Source organism: Mauremys reevesii, linkage group 24 (assembly GCF_016161935.1).
Source record: "Mauremys reevesii isolate NIE-2019 linkage group 24, ASM1616193v1, whole genome shotgun sequence".
Classification (NCBI taxonomy): Eukaryota; Metazoa; Chordata; order Testudines; family Geoemydidae; genus Mauremys; species Mauremys reevesii.
Window position 1 is genome coordinate 12,516,781 of NC_052646.1, and position 16,687 is coordinate 12,533,467.

General features: G+C 65.0%; 1 protein-coding gene across 6 annotated transcripts in view; it reads right to left on the reverse strand.

Annotated features, from left to right (window-relative positions):
- Positions 1-16,687, reverse strand: part of ARHGAP33 (Rho GTPase activating protein 33) — a 60,103-nt gene that overhangs the window by 2,844 nt on the left and 40,572 nt on the right. For 4 of the 6 annotated variants that reach the window (XM_039512638.1, XM_039512637.1, XM_039512642.1 and 1 more), the window contains 7 exons: positions 16,341-16,448; positions 15,254-15,399; positions 10,823-11,051; positions 10,548-10,645; positions 2,428-2,502; positions 1,417-2,043; positions 445-797 (listed from right to left, as the gene is read on the reverse strand). In XM_039512638.1, coding sequence (XP_039368572.1) covers positions 445-797; positions 1,417-2,043; positions 2,428-2,502; positions 10,548-10,645; positions 10,823-11,051; positions 15,254-15,399; positions 16,341-16,448 — 1,636 coding nt within the window. The remainder of the gene's footprint in view (positions 1-444; positions 798-1,416; positions 2,044-2,427; positions 2,503-10,547; positions 10,646-10,822; positions 11,052-15,253; positions 15,400-16,340; positions 16,449-16,687) is intronic. The other 2 variants (XM_039512639.1, XM_039512643.1) reach the window with 2 other exon arrangements.

The window sequence follows — 16,687 nt, forward strand, 5'->3', positions numbered from 1 at the left end:
GCACTGCACCCCAATCCCCCAGTCCCCTCACCCAACCACAACCCTTCAAACTGCCCCTGCTGCAGCCCCCCCAATCTCCCCAGCCATCAACAATCGCCTAAATTCCCTCACTGTAGCCCACCCACTGCACCCCCTATTCCCCCATCCAGCCGCAACCCCACTGAATCTCCACAGCCACCAAACCTCACCCCAACCTGACTGCCTATCTGCCCCCAACCCCCATTACTGCCCCCAGCCCAACCCACTGCCCCGCACTGTCTCCACAACCCCCCAAACCTCACCACCTACCTGCCCTCCTCCCAGGGCCCCCAAATCCCCCTTGTTCAAACTGGCAAACCCCCCTGCCCCAACCCAGCCACCAATTCCCCCCCACACCCTAAGGGACCAATGCCACTAACTCCTCCCGCCCAACCCCCCCACCAGCAATCCCTCCCCCTCACTCACCTGGGGGCCCCCTGCCCGCTCCTGACGCTGGCTCCGGGGTTCCCCCTCACTCTGCTGGCGCTGCAGAGAGGGGCCAGGGAGCTGGGCAGCAGGGCCAGGGCGCACCACAGAGTACAGGGTGCCCGGTCCCATCGCTGCCCCCTCCCCGCCACCTTCCAGGGACAGGGAGCGCCGGAACTGGGCCCGCTGCTCCCTGTGTGGCACCCCCTGCTGCTGCCGGGCGGCCCGGTGTGCGCTCTCCGCCAGTGCCAGCGCCATCAGCCGAGCTGGGTTCTTTGGGGGCGGCGGGGGCGGAATGTGCCGAAACAGGCACAGCGCCCTGGGCAGTGGGGGGGAAGCCTCCGACTCAGGACCTGAAGGGGGAGAGGAGAAAAGAGGGTGGTCAGCGCCAGCCACACCAGCAGGGGGCGCTGTAGGAGGGTGGGGCTGGCTGCTGGCTGTGTGGGGAGCTCCCGGCTACGCCAGCCCTGGCCTTGCCCAGCAGGAGGTGCTGTAGGAGGCTGGGGTGTTGTTGCGTGCTCCCCAACTCCCCCAGCAGGGGACATGGGGGGTTCTGTTTGCGGGAGGGGGATCGGTCTGGCTGGGCAGTTCTGACTGGGAGTTCCAGCTGTGGGGGTTCTGGCTGGCGAATCCGGCTGGAGGGGTTCCGGCTGGCGAGGCAGCCATGGGATTCTGGATGGCGGGGGTCTGGCTGGGGCCTTCTGGCTGAGTAAGTTCTGGCAGGGGGGTTGCGGCTGGTGGGGGGTTCTGGAGGTGGCTGGGAGGTTTTGGCGGGGGAGGGAGTTCTGGAGGGGCTGGGAGGTTTGAGGGGGGGCTGAGAGGTTTGTGGGGGAGTTCTGGAGGGGGAGTTCTGGAGGGGGCTGGGAGGTTTTGGCGGGGAGGGAGTTCTGGAGGGGGCTGGGAGGTTTTGGTAGGGGAGTTCTGGAGGGGGGGGGAGTTCTGGAGGGGGCGGGGAGGTTTTGATGCACTCACTCTGGGCCAGGCTTCCGCTCTCGGCTCGGGTCAGTTTGCGCTGCACCTCACGCTGGCAGCTGTCAGTCAGCATCCCGTCGCCAGCCTGCAGCAGCCGGGAGATCATGTGGGGGGGGCTGCGCGTCCCCCGGTGCTGTCTGGGCCTCAACACACCCCCAGCCTCGCCCCCTCCCAGCATCTCCAGCACCTTGGCGGGCAGCGAGATGGCCACGGGCTCCGAGATCTCCAGGGCAGCTGTGAGGGGCTCCGGGCCGCGGGGTGACAGCGCCCGGGCCACCTTGCAGGCGAAGGGAAGGCGGGCAGGGCTGGAGGCCGAGTCAGAGGCCTCAGAGAGCGAGGGGTGCCGGGGGGGGCTGTGCCGGAAGGGGAGCAGGTCCAAGTCCAGGAAGCCAGGGGGGCTGAGCTCTGGTTCCGAGTCCAGCTCGCCCTCATCGTCCAGCCAGAGGGAGGTGCGGTGATGGGGTGCCAGGTTCTCGCTGCAGCCGCCGGAGGCCGAGGAGCTCAGCGACTCGCAGGAGCGGCAGGGCTTGAGGGGGGCTTGCGGGGACCCGACGACGGCTCCAGGCAGGGCTGGGAAGGCGTCGCTGCTAGAGCGTGGGCGCCGCAGGCGGTTCAGTTTGTGCAGGCCTTGGGGACAGATGGACAAATAGCAGCGTAAACAACCCTGACATGACAGGCAGCTGTGGAACATAATGCCGCATGGGAACAGCTCACCTGGCACTGAGATGCAGCCATCTCTGGGGCGGGGCAGCTGGGGAACAGCCACACATAACGCCACCTGGCTGAGATGCAGCCACCTCTGGGGCAGGGAATCCAGGAACAGCCACACACAACACCATACAGGGACTGCTCGCCCAGCACTGGGACACAGTCACCTCTGGGGTGGGGCAGCTGGGGAACAGCTGTACATAACGTTGCATGGGGACAGCTCGCCCAGCACAGAGATGCAGCCACCTCTGGGTTTGGCTTCCCCCTGAACATCCCCTCCCGCCCCCGCGCTGCCCCTCATACCCGCGGTGCTGGACTGGGACGTGAGTGACTCCTCACTCTTGGCGGATCGCAGTGTGACAGTGTCAGCCCGGAGCCCTGCAGGGAGAGGGGAGGGGTGAGAATATCAGCCCCCTAGCCCTCCTGCAGCCCTCCACCTCCGTATCGATCCCCTGCCTGGACCCCACTGACATCCTCTACTCCCACCTCTCCTGCCCCCAGCACTGCCCTGTCCCCACCCCAGACAGGCCCCCCAACACTCCTTCCTTCCCCCAGAAAAAACGGTTCCCTACCTTCTGTAACTGTTGCTCCTTGAGATGTGTTGCTCATGTCCATTCCATGGTAGGTGTGCACGCGCCCACGGGCCCGGCTGCCGGAGATTTTTCCGTTAGCAGTATCCGTAGGGCCGGCTCTGGTGCCCCCTGGAGTCCCGCGCCCATGCACCGGTATATGGGGCACCGCCGGTCCCACATCCCCTCAGTTCCTCTTGCCAACAACTCTGACAGAGGGTCAGGAGGGCAGGTCGTGGAATGGACGTGAGCAACACAACCTGAAGAACAGCAGTTCTGAGAGGGAGGTACCGTTTCCTCTTCTTCAAGTGCTTGCTTGTGTCGATTCCAAGTTAGGTGACTCCCAAGCGGTATCCCTGGAGGTGGGCTCTGATTTCATGGACGTGCTGCTTGCAACACTGCTCTGCGAAGCTGGCCTCATCCTGGGCCTGCTGGCTGATGGCATATGGACCGAGGACCAGAGGCGGCTCTGCAGATACCCCGGATACCTGTGCGAGGAAGGCTGCTGACAAAGCATGCGCTCTGTGGAATGGGCAGGCTGGATGGCCAGCAGTGACACTCTGCTTGCTCACAGCAGAGCCTGATACAGGTGGTTATCCACAAGGAGCAGACCCAGGCAAACGAGGAGCTGTGTTGATTTACGGAAGGGTTTGGTCCCCTCAGTGCAGAAGGCTAAGGCCTGCCTAACATCCATACAGTGTAACCGATGCTCCTTGTTCGCTTTCGGGAAGAAACCTGGGAGGAAGAGGTCCTGATTATTGTGAACTGTGACACCACCTTAGGTAAGAAGGCTGGGTGGGGGCTCAGCTGGACCTCGTCCTTGTAAAACACCATGTAAGGGGGTGCTGACGTCATGGAGACCCTGTGGGCCGACGTGATCACCGCCAGGAAGGAGACCTCCCATAAGAGGAGCAGCAGAGAACACGAAGTCAGCAGCTCGAAAGGGGGACCCATGAGCCTCGCTAGCACCAGGTTTAGGTCCCAAGGAGGGATGGGATCCCAAACCTGTGGATATGGCTTCTCCAGACCCTTCAGGAACCTGATCGTCATGTCATGAACCAAGATTGACCTGCCCTGGATCAGAGAGTGAAAGGCTGAGATGGGCGACAAGTGAACCCTGATTGCCAGGCCCTGGTGCTTGAGGTGGAGCAGGTATTCCAAGATGGATTGTAGCAATGACCGGGAGGGAGAAAGACCTCGATCCGCGGCCCTTAGCAGATGAAGCACTTCCACTTGACCAGGTAGGTCGTCCTGGTGGAGGGTTTCCTGCTACTCAACAGTAGCTCCGAGCAGGCCTGTGTTCAGCCGTGCCATCAGATGCAGCGACGCTAGGTTCGGATGGAGCAGACAGCCTTGGTGCTGTGAGAGCAAGTCTGGGCGAAGCGGGACCTCTAGTGGGGTTGCCACTGAGAGATCCGAAAGCTGCCGAACCAAAACTACCATGGCCAGGCAGGAGCTATCAGGATGCCCTTCGCTTTGTTCTAGGACCTTGTGAACTGGGAGTATCAGTGGGAAGGTGAACAGCAGGGCCCCATCCAAGGGCGCAGGAAAGCCGGGAAGGTGAACAGCGGGGCCCCATCCAAGGGCGCAGGAAGCCGGGAAGGTGAACAGCAGGGCCCCATCCAAGGGCGCAGGAAGCCGGGAAGGTGAACAGCAGGGCCCCATCCAAGGGCGCGGGAAAGCCGGGAAGGTGAACAGCAGGGCCCCATCCAAGGGCGCAGGAAAGCCGGGAAGGTGAACAGCGGGGCCCCATCCAAGGGCGCGGGAAAGCCGGGAAGGTGAACAGCAGGGCCCCATCCAAGGGCGCAGGAAAGCCGGGAAGGCGAACAGCAGGGCCCCATCCAAGGGCGCAGGAAAGCCGGGAAGGTGAACAGCGGGGCCCCATCCAAGGGCGCAGGCAAGCCGGGAAGGCGAACAGCGGGGCCCCATCCAAGGGCGCAGGAAAGCCGGGAAGGCGAACAGCGGGGCCCCATCCAAGGGCGCAGGCAAGCCGGGAAGGCGAACAGCGGGGCCCCATCCAAGGGCGCAGGCAAGCCGGGAAGGCGAACAGCGGGGCCCCATCCAAGGGCGCAGGAAGCCGGGAAGGTGAACAGCAGGGCCCCATCCAAGGGCGCGGGAAGCCGGGAAGGTAAACAGCAGGGCCCCATCCAAGGGCGCAGGAAAGCCGGGAAGGTGAACAGCAGGGCCCCATCCAAGGGCGCAGGAAGCCGGGAAGGTGAACAGCAGGGCCCCATCCAAGGGCGCAGGAAAGCCGGGAAGGTGAACAGCAGGGCCCCATCCAAGGGCGCAGGAAGCCGGGAAGGTGAACAGCAGGGCCCCATCCAAGGGCGCAGGAAGCCGGGAAGGTGAACAGCAGGGCCCCATCCAAGGGCGCGGGAAAGCCGGGAAGGTGAACAGCAGGGCCCCATCCAAGGGCGCAGGAAGCCGGGAAGGTGAACAGCCGGGCCCCATCCAAGGGCGCGTGAAAGCCGGGATGGTTAACCGCGGGGCCCCATCCAAGGGCGCAGGAAAGCCGGGAAGGTGAACAGCAGGGCCCCATCCAAGGGCGCAGGAAGCCGGGAAGGTGAACAGCAGGGCCCCATCCAAGGGCGCGGGCAAGCCGGGAAGGTGAACAGCAGGGCCCCATCCAAGGGCGCAGGAAGCCGGGAAGGTGAACAGCAGGGCCCCATCCAAGGGCGCGGGAAAGCCGGGAAGGTGAACAGCGGGGCCCCATCCAAGGGCGCAGGAAAGCCGGGAAGGTGAACAGCAGGGCCCCATCCAAGGGCGCAGGAAGCCGGGAAGGTGAACAGCAGGGCCCCATCCAAGGGCGCGGGCAAGCCGGGAAGGTGAACAGCAGGGCCCCATCCAAGGCGCAGGAAGCCGGGAAGGTGAACAGCAGGGCCCCATCCAAGGGCGCGGGAAAGCCGGGAAGGCGAACAGCGGGGCCCCATCCAAGGGCGCAGGCAAGCCGGGAAGGTGAACAGCAGGGCCCCATCCAAGAGCGCAGGCAAGCCGGGAAGGTGAACAGCGGGGCCCCATCCAAGGGCGCAGGCAAGCCGGGAAGGTGAACAGCAGGGCCCCATCCAATGGCGCAGGCAAGCCGGGAAGGTGAACAGTGGGGCCCCATCCAAGGGCGCAGGCAAGCCGGGAAGGCAGGGAGCCGCTGGCTAGCCCGTAAAATGAGCACAACTGTTGACACGTCTGCGTGGCCACGAAGAGCTGCGCCTTGGGGGAGATCATGCTGACGCCCTTTGGGTGGAGTGACCACTCGTGGCGAGAGGAGAAGTACCTGCTGAGGGGATCCACCCGCGCGTTCTGGGCGCCCGGGAGGTGCGAAGCCTTGAGATGAGCAGCCTGCTGCACACACAAGTCCCACAGGCGAAGAGCCTCTCGACACAGGGCAGACGAGCGGGCCCCGTCTTACTTGTTGAAGAACATTGCTGCTGTATTGTCCATCAAGATCTGCACCACTCTGCCCCTTAGCTAGGGAGGAATGCATGGCAAGCCGAGCGTATCGCCCTGAGCTCCCTGGCCTTTCTGTGAAGAGAACCAGAGACCTTGGGTACTGCAGCTGCCAGGCTGGGCTCCCCACCCCTGATCTGACACATCAGAGACCAATGTTACTGATGGGAGTGAAGCTACGAAGGGGACCCCATCCAGAACAGCTCGCAGGGCTGGGCACTGAGCCAGAGATGACAGGACGTTCGACAGAACTGTAACCATTAGCTCCAAGTCGTGAGAAGACCGACTCCAGCCACATCTGGAGACTGAGCCGCAGCCGTGCACGTTGCACCACGTTGGTACATGCCGCCATGTGACCCAGCTGCTGGTGGCATACCTGGGTGGCTGTGAGCGACTGGGCTCTGACGTGCCCAGAATTGGGACTCCGGCAGGTGGGCTCTGGCACGGGTGGAGTCAAACACTGCTCCTATAAACTCTATTCTCTGAATGGGGGACAGAGTTGACTTCTGGTCATTGAGATGCAGGCCTAGATCCCGGCATGTGCTGCACGTGAGCCTGGGACCTGCCTCTGACCAGCCAGTCCTCAAGGGATGGGTAGATGTGAATGCTGCGACACCTCAGGCCAGCACCACCAGGCACTTTGTGAAGACCCTTGGAGCAGAAGAGAGGCTGAAGAGCAGTGCCGTGAACTAGCAGAGGCGCTGTGCCACCACCAAACAGCGGAATCTCCTGTGGCCATGGAAGATGGAAATATGGAGGCAGGCGGACGTTAAGTCAAGAGCAGCATACCAGCCTCCTGGGTCCAGAGAGGGGATGATGGAGGCCAGGGAGACCAGGCAGAACTTTGACATCTTCAGATAACTGTTGAGGCGACACAGGCCTAGGATGGGTCTTTGGGATTAGGAAATACCGGGCGTAAAACCCTTTCCCCCTAATGTCTAGGGGAACCTCCTCCCCGGCCCCCAGACGTAGGTGGGAATTCCCCTCCTGTGAGAAGGGTCCCTGAAGAGGGACAGAGAAGAGAGGTGTGAGGGGGAGATGGAGGAAAACTCCAGGGTGTAGCCAACTGCTATGGTGTTGCGCACCCAGCAGTCCGAGGTGACCTTGGCCCATGCAGGAGAAAGGGAGACAGGCGGTCCTGGAACAAACGGGGGGACAGATCCTGAGATGAGACTGTAACTCCGGCCTCAGGCACGTCCTCAGAATACCTGCCGATGGCCGCCTGAGCAATGTGCAGGGCCTGGCTGGGCAGCCGAGGGTGCTGGGGAGGGGCGGCAGCATTTAAAGCTCCTGGCTCTGCCACTGAGGGATGGAGAATCTATGTGGCCGGAGTCCCAGGCATTAGCACCGTCTCTCCCCAGCAACGCCCGCCGGCCGGAGTCCCAGGTGTTAGCACCGTGTCTCCCCAGCAACGCCTGCCGGCCGGAGTCCCAGGTGTTAGCACCGTGTCTCCCCAGCAACGCCCGCCGGCCGGAGTCCCAGGTGTTAGCACCGTGTCTCCCCAGCAACGCCCGCCGGCCGGAGTCCCAGGTGTTAGCACCGTGTCTCCCCAGCAACGCCTGCCGGCCGGAGTCCCAGGTGTTAGCACCGTGTCTCCCCAGCAACGCCCGCTGGCTGGAGTCCCAGGTGTTAGCACCATGTCTCCCCAGCAACGCCCGCCGGCCGGAGTCCCAGGTGTTAGCACCGTGTCTCCCCAGCAACGCCCGCCGGCCGGAGTTCCACCTGTTAGCACCGTGTCTCCCCAGCAACGCCCGCCGGCCGGAGTCCCAGGTGTTAGCACCGTGTCTCCCCAGCAACGCCCGCCGGCCAGAGTCCCAGGAGTTAGCACTGTGTCTCCCTAGCAACGCCCGCCGGCCAGAGTCCCAGGTGTTAGCACCATGTCTCCCCAGCAATGCCCGCCGGCTGGAGTCCCAGGTGTTAGCACTGTGTCTCCCCAGCAATGCCTGCCGGCCGGAGTCCCACCTGTTAGCACCGTGTCTCCCCAGCAACGCCTGCTGGCCGGAGTCCCAGGTTTTATCGCTGTGGTGGCCCCGGCAATGGTGAGCAGTGCCGGGAGGCAATAGCGTAGCTGGGGGGAAGCAGGAGGAGCAGCCGCTCCCCCACTGACCACAAGTGGCGCCTTGTCAATTTCCTGGTGCCTTTGTACTCACCTGGGGGAGTGATAAAAAAACAAAAAAAGGCGCCATGCACTGTGGCGCTTTTATTTTGCTCACCCGGCAGCGCTCCGGGTCTTCAGCGGCACTTTGGCGGCGGGACCTTCAGTGCCGCCGAAGACACCCGGAGCGAGTGAAGGGCCCACTGCCGAAGACCCGGAGCGCCGCCGGCTGAGTAAAAGCGCTGCAGCAGGTGATGCCTTTTTTTTTTTATTGCTCCCCCAGTTCCCTCCACCCGGCTACGCCACTGCCAGGAGGAACCTGGTGCCGGTGGGGCTCGCCGTAGGCAGAGGGACTCAGCGCTGTGTCGGAGTGGGAGGGTTCTGAGGCCTGTCTGAGAGTCGCCTCCGGGAGAAGGGCTTGGAGATGAACGGCCCTGTTCTTCCGAGTGTGTTGTGAAGCCCTGACAGATCTGGCACTTCCCTTTGGTGTGCGATTCCCCCAGACGCCTCAGACAGCTGGTGCGGGGCTCACTGACCAGCATAGGTCTATGGCAGACGGCTGGGATCCCGGAGAATGGGGCAAGCCCCATGCTGGGGACAAAGTCCCTAAGGGGACTAACTGTCCCCTTACTAAAACTTAGTGGGATTTTTGGTTGGCTACCTCCCAGTACCAAAAGAAAGGGGAAGGGGCAATGGAAAATCAGGACCCTGAGACTGACAGTCCCCAGGAGCAATGGGGAGAGGCCAATGCTACAGGCCAGCCTGATTGACAGGGTGGGCAGGCTAATCAGGGACTCAGGAGGCCAGGGCGGTCCTGTCCTCCGTGTGAGCTGGAATTGCCTGGGTCAGACAGAATGGGGCCTAATGGATAAGGCACTGGCTTCCTAAGCTAGAGCCTGTGGGTTCATGTCCCAGCTGGGGTGAAAAACTACCCTCTGCAGGGAGGAATAGCTCAGTGGTTTGAGCACTGGCCAGCTAAATGCAGCGTTGTGAGTTCAATCTTTGAGGGGCCACTTAGGGATCTGGGGCAAAAAGCTGTCTGGGGATTGGTCCTGCTTTGAGCAGGGGGTTGGACTAGATACCTCCTGAGGTCCCTTCCAACCCTGATATTCTAAGGAGAGAGCAGGGGCCCATGCTGTGCTGGGAGCAGAGCTGCAGCAGCTGGGGAGAGCGAGGGGGACCCTGGGCAATGGGCCCAGCATAGGGAGATGCCAAGAGGCCTGGCAGGCCAGACTTGGAGGGGGATCGTAACCCTAACAGGGTGGGAGTGACACTGGGAAGAAGGGTCCTGCCACCTCAAGCCTGAGCAAATGTCTGACCTGCAGCATGGCCTGGGATGTGTGAGGAACAGACCAAACTTCCCCGAGATGCTGGTTGCAATGTCCCTGTGCCACAGAGCAGGGTGACAGGTTTTCCTTTAACCTTTCCTGTTTCTTCCTTATTTTTTTAAATGGGGTGCACTTTAATAAATTGTATTTGCTTTGAACTGTATGTAATGATCAGTGGGTCAGGGAAGCATCCAGTGCAGAGAGAGCACCCCGGAGTGGGGACACCCTAGCCCCTGCCCTAAGTGACCATGACAAGGTTGGGGGTTGAGCCCCCAGGAATCGTGGGCCCAGCCTTGTTGGGGTTACGAGGACTCTGCCACACAGGAGATGGAAGGGGAGCCCCTGAGGAGTGGGAGCGAGGACTCAGATCCTTTCGCTAGCCCATTTCACCGGGGTAGTGCATAAGCCAGGAAAGTTCCCCATAATGGCGGGACCATTCCCCCACTTACATAACTATCTAACCTAATTACTCACCTAACTAACTACTTCATGATCTAGAGCCAACTATATCCAACACCTATAAAGTTACACTGCTTGGAGCACTTTGGAATCGCAAAGGGAGACGAGGAACTGAGGGGTGCGGGGCCAGCAGTGCCCCATATACCGGTGGGTGGGTGCAGGGCTACATGGGGCACCAGAGCCGGCCCTACAGATACTGCTAAGGGAAAAATCTCCGGCAGCTGGGCCCGTGGGCGCGTGCACATCTAGCATGGAATGGACATGAGCAAGCACTCAAACATACACCCCCCATCCCCACTCCATGGGGCAGGGGGAGAGACAGAGAGAACAGGAGGAAGAGCGATGTGGGGCTGGGAGATTGGTGTGGAGCTGGGGGGAGGTTTGTGGGGCAGGGCTGGAAATGGGGGGTACGTGGGTCAGGGGGAAGCTGGGAGGCTGTGTGGGGCTGAGGGAAGCTGTGGGGGCTGCATGCGGCAGGAATCAGGGGGGTTGCGTGGGGCTGGGGGGCTGCGTGGGGCAGGGCTCACTCACCTGTCTGCCCGCCCGGAAGCTGCACTCTCTTGTGGCTGATGGCAGGTGCCCTGCCCAAGGCAAAGAAGGTTTTCCAGCTCCCGCCCCGCGCCTGGCGCCTGTGAAGAGACAGCATCAGCCCAACCCATGGCCCTGCCAGCCCCATTCCACACACCCCTGAGCCCACCACCTTCTGGGGCCAGATGGGGGCCAGCACCCCCTAGGGAGGGAAAGGCCCCATGCCCCATCCCCCCTGAGTTCACCAGCGCCCACCCCAGAGCCAGCAACCCCATTACCTGTCATGGGGAGAGTCCAGCGCGAGGGGCAGCCTCCCCGGGGGCCCCCGTCCGGTCTCGGCCTCAGGTCTCTTGGCCTGGCCAGGGGCCGTGTGCTGGGCTTGGGCTTGGGCCTGGGCCTGGGCCTGGGCCTGGGCCTGCGTCCGGGCCTGGGCCTCCTCCAGCGAGAGCAGGCGGGTCGAGGGGCAGCTGCCCAGCAGGGACTTGGGGCGCGGGAGGCAGGAGCGCCCTGGGGGACAGGGACACAGACAGGGGGGAGGTCAGCTGGGCCTGCCCCACAAGAATCTCAGTCCTACTGAGCCCCTCTCTGCAGCTCCCCCACCCCGCTCCCCGCAGCCCAGCGCCCCCTGCCGAGCCCCCGCCCCGCTCCCCGCAGCCAGCGCCCCCTGCCGAGCCCCGCCCGCTCCCGCAGCCAGCGCCCCTGCCGAGCCCCCGCCCGCTCCCGCAGCCAGCGCCCCTGCCGAGCCCCGCCCCGCTCCCGCAGCCAGCGCCCCTGCTGAGCCCCCGCCCGCTCCCGCAGCCAGCGCCCCTGCTGAGCCCCGCCCCGCTCCCCGCAGCCCAGCGCCCCCTGCCGAGCCCCCGCCCCGCTCCCGCAGCCAGCAGCCCCTGCTGAGCCCCTGCTCCCGCAGCCAGCGCCCCTGCTGAGCCCTCACCCCGCTCCCGCAGCCAGCGCCCCTGCTGAGCCCCCACCCCGCTCCCGCAGCCAGCACCCCTGCTGAGCCCCACCCCGCTCCCGCAGCCAGCACCCCTGCTGAGCCCCGCCCGCTCCCGCAGCCCAGCGCCCCTGCTGAGCCCTCGCCGCTCCCGCAGCCAGCGCCCCTGCTGAGCCTCCGCCGCCCGCTCCCGCAGCCAGCGCCCCTGCTGATCCCCTGCCCCGCAGCCCAGCGCCCCCTGCTGGTCCTCCGCCCCGCTCGCTCCCCGCAGCCCAGCGCCCCCTGCTGAGCCCCCCGCCCCATAGCCCAGCGCCCCCTGCTGACCCCCTGCCCTGCTCCCCGCAGCCCAGCGCCCCCTGCTGAGCCCCTACTCCGCTCCCTGCAGCATAGCGCCCCCTGCTCCTCTCCCTGCAATATGGCACCCCCTACTCAGCCCCAAGCACTATGGTGCCCCCTAGTGCCAGCAGCAGGACAGGATTTAACGCCCTGGCAGGCTGCAGGGATCTCACTGTGAGCCCATGGGGAGAGGAGGGCCAGGGGGAGGCTCGACTCCGCAGAGACGCAGCAGCGCAGCTGGGCACTGGGAGTTGTTACCTGGGTGAGGGGCGAGGAGCCAGGTGCCAATGCAGGGCCCAGCCCCCTCAGCATGGCCGGGTGCTGGGCTCAGGGCTCCGCAGGTCCCAGCTGGTCAGGCACAGAAGGCAGCTTCCCCGGTGTGTGTGTGGGGGGGAGGTTGCCCCCCCACTGCAGCTCACGTTGGCCTCGGCCTCAGCCCCCCAGCATCCAGACCCAGCACTCTATGGGCCCCCCCAAGTTCCACACCCCACTGCATTTGGTCGCAGGATTGTCCACCCCTCCCTCCCACCACAGGGCTAGCCTGTCTCGGCACCTCCCAGCCTACCTGGGCATCCCCAGAACGCCCCTCCCCAGCCTGCCTCGGTGCCCCCAGCACCTCCTCCCCAGCCTGTCTCAGCACCTCCCCACCTCAGCACCCCCTTTCCTAGCCTGCCTTGGCACCCCCTGGCCTTCCGTGGTGCCCCCCAGCACCCCCCACCTCAGGCCCCCACCTGCCTCAGCACCCTCCTCCCCAGCCTGTCTGGGCACCCCCGCACCTCAGCACCCCCCTCCCCAGCCTGCCTCAGCACCTCCAGCACCCCCAGCTCAGCAACCCCCCCCAGCCTGTCTCAGTGCCCTCCTAGCACCTGCCTCCCCAGTCTGCCTTGGCAGCCCCACTTCAGCAACCCCCACCCCACCAGGCTCAGTGTCCCCACCAGCAGGCCCAGTCAATGTCAGCCCCCCATCCCCACCCCCAGCCAGTTGTCTCCCCAGGGCGAGCCGCTGGGCGCCGGGCACCATGAATCACCAATGCGGGGCATTACCAGCTGGACATTTAATGTTCTCTTGTTCTCAACAGGAGCTGGTTAAACCCAGCTGAGCCTCCCTGCCTGGGTGGGCACTGACCCTGTCCTGCCCTGCCCCACGCAGGGAGAGCTGTGCCACCCTGCTCCTGCCCCACAGCCAGCGACCTGGGCCGCCAGAACCCCCTGCTATGGGCACCTCCCCACTGCAGTGTCTGGAATCAGCGCTTATCTGGGGGTGCAGCTGACTGCACCAGAGCGGGGGGTGGGGTCACGGAGCCATGGTATCCCACAGCCCATGTAGAGGGGCCTGTGGGTGGCAGGGAGGGGTCAGGATACCGGGGGGTAGAGGGGCCCGCGGGTGGCAGGGAGGGGGCAGGATACTGGGGGGTAGAGGGGCCCGTGGGCGACAGGGAGGGGGCAGGATAGAGGGGTTCATGGGTCCATGAATCTGATCCAGGGGGAGTGGATGATCCCCCCCCGCCCCCTCAGTCCCCCTGTTCCTCCGGCACCCCCCCCACCCCATCTTGCTGCGTCTCCGGCTCCCTCTGGGCCTTGCTCAGGGCTTCGGGCAGGGTGAGCAGCCGGCCGGTCTTGGGGGGCCAGGCCAGCTTCCGGGGTGCCGGCTGGGGGGCTGGAGAGAGAACAGGGTTAGAGGGTGGTCGGGGGGGCATCACGCCAGAGCCCAGGGGCACCCCCATGCCCAGAGCAGAGCCCCCTCTCCCTGGGCCTGGGATCCTGACATGCAGCAGGGGAGCGGGGGTACAGCCCCAGGCTAGGGACCGGGGGGTAGCTGCAGAGAACAGATCAGCTTGCTACACAGAGAGCAAAGCACGGGGTGGGGAGGTGGCACTGGCTGCCCCAATAGCTCCCCATGCCCCACTGCCCCCAAACTTCTCCCACTGCCCCACTGCCCCCCACCCCTCCAAACCCCACTGCCTCCAGCCTTCCCCAGTGTGACAAAGTGGGAATGTTCTTAATGTTTTCTCTGAAAACTGGTGTGTCTCAGTTTTCCCTATGTGGTGGGATAAGGGGGGGTGATCGTTGCAGAGACCCCTAGAGGGCAGGTGTGACTGCTGGTGGGCTGCAGAGAACGGCCCACACACCGTATCCTGGCAACTGATGGCCAGGCCAGGCCCCCTCCTCTGCAAGAACCAGCCTGAGGTGCTGGTGCAGACCAGAGACCTGGGACCTGCTGGCCCAGGAAAGAGACAAAGGAAGGAGAGGGGGCAATGGGCAGCTGAAAGGGTCAGTCCCCTGGTTTGGGACTGGGGGGGAGGGGGAGGAGCCAAGGGCTCTGGACGTCCCCCCAACCCCTCCAGATGGACTCTGGTGAAAGTTCCTGATTTCTGTGCTAAGAAGATCCCCCGACTAATAAACCTCCTGTGTCACACACTGGCTGAGTCCCTGTGACTGCAAAGTGGGGGTGCAGGGCCCTTTGGGGGGTGAAGGTCCCCAGGTGTCCCTTCCAGGTGGACTCGCTGTGGGGACCTCAAACCCCACTGCCCCCAAACTGTCCCCGCAAACCCACTGCCCCCAAACTTCCCCCACTTCCCCCAAACTGCCCCATCCCCCTAAACCCCACTGCACCCAGCCTCCCTGTGCCCCCCACCCCCCAAACTGCCCCATCGCCCCAAACCCCACTGTCCCCAGCCTCCCCAATGCCCCTCCACCCCTCCAAACCCCACTGTTGCCAACCTTCCCCAGTTCCCCCCACCTCTACCCCTCAGAATCCCTCAGGTGTCTCCCTCCATCCCTTGCTGCCCCCATCCCCCCGAGCCCCTCCCTGCCACACCCCCAAGGACACAAGACAGCGAGAGGGCACAAAGCTGGATCTGGGGGGGTGGGGTGAGGCAAGGAGACCACCCCTCAAATCCTGCTACTGGCCATCCCACCTCACGCACCCCGCCCAATGCCACTGGGGACAGGTCCCCACCCTTGGAGCAGCAGCCTCCACCCAGCCCCACCCCAACCCTCTGCTGGGGGCCAGGGAGCAGGTCCGAGTGGGGGGGGGGGTGCCCAGCAGCGCAGCATCACAAACAAGGCAGCAGACAAAGATCCCAGCCTCCTCTAGGGCAGAGCCTGTTCCCCCCGCACAGCTCAGCAGCCAGCCAGTCTCTGTATGCCCCCCCCCCACTGAGCTCCCCCCCGCATGCCCTCCGCCTCCCCAATACCCGTTCTGCCCCCTTGGGCTGAGCCTCCCCTCCAGGCTGTGCTGTGCTACCCCCAGGGCCACCCCATGCTGCCCCCCAGCTTCTCCTAGGCTGGCCCCCAGCACTGCCCCTCCAGCCCCTCCCACATGCTGCCCCCCACCCCGGCTGTCCTTTCCACATTGTCCACCCCACACTGCCTCTCCATGCCACGCCCCCCACTGCCCCACATGGTTCCTGTCCCCCCCATGGGCCCCCCACATGCCCCACCTGCGCTGTCCTTGCCGATGGAGGTGAACTTGTCGCTGAACAGCACCTGGACATGGCTGAGCAGGAACTCAACCACCACGGACTGGACCCGCACCTCGTGGAAGGCCTCTGCCCCGCTCAGCCCCACGGCCTCCAGCTCCAGCGACCTGGGGGGCAGAGGGGAGCGGATTGGAGCTGGCGCGTGGGGCCTGGCAGGGGTGCACTCACCAGAGCCGGCTGGAGGGATTGGAGCCAGCATGGGGGGGCTGGTGGGAGGAATTCAGTGGAGCAGGTTCGGGGGATGGTAGCCGGTGCGGGGGCCTGGCAGGGTGGGCGGAGGGGAGCCGGATGGGGGTCAGAGGCACTTACAGCAGCAGGTTCGGGGGATGGTAGCCGGTGCGGGGGCCTGGCAGGGTGGACGGAGGGGAGCTGGAGGGGGGTCAGAGGCACTTACAGCAGCAGGTTGGGGGGATGGTAGCCGGTGCAGGGGCCTGGCAGGGTGGGCGGAGGGGAGCTGGAGGGGTCAGAGGCACTTACAGCAGCAGGTTGGGGATGGTAGCCGGGGCGGGGGCCTGGCTGGGGGGGCGGAGGGGAGCCGGAGGGGGGTCAGAGGCACTTACAGCAGCAGGTTCGGGGGATGGTAGCCGGTGCGGGGGCCTGGCAGGGTGGACGGAGGGGAGCTGGAGGGGGTCGGAGGCACTTACCGGAGGTTGGAGGGATGGTAGCCGGTGCGGGGGCCTGGCAGGGTGGGCGGAGGAGCCGGAGGGGGTCGGAGGCACTTACAGCAGCAGGTTGGGGTGATGGTAGCAGGGGCGGGGCCTGGCAGGGTGGCCGGAGGGGAGCTGGAGGGGGTCGGAGGCACTTACCGGAGGTTGGGGGGATGGTAGCCGGTGCGGGGGCCTGGCAGGGTGAGTGGAGGGGAGCTAGAGGGGGATGGGGGGTGCTCAGCAGAGCAGGTTGGGGGGATTGTAGCAGGGGCAGGGGGCTGGCTGGGGGACCAGAGGGGGGCTGGGGGGCACTTACCGAAGCAGGTTGGGGGGATGGTAGCTGGTGCGGGGGCCTGGCAGGGCGGGCGGAGGGGAGCCGGAGGGGGGTCGGAGGCACTTACCGGAGCAGGTTGGGGGCCCATACGATGGCCAGGTTCCTGATGTGCATGCTGGTTTCTGGGCTGTGTGTGGCCACTCGGGCCAGGTGCCGCAGCAGGAACTCCAGGGTCCTGAGGGGGGCGGCAGCTGGTGAGGGGGACCCGGCCCCAGCCTGCCCTCCAATTACCCACAAGCCCACAGGGCCCTGAGCCCTCCAACTGCTATCCACAACCTTTGGGGTCCCCTAGCCCTCAGTCACCCCCCCCCATCATCACCCACAGACCCCTGACCTCCCCCCCCAGCCGTCGCCCATGACCCCGTGGGGCCCTGACCCCGCTGGGCATCACCCACCACCCCAGCCCCCCAGCTG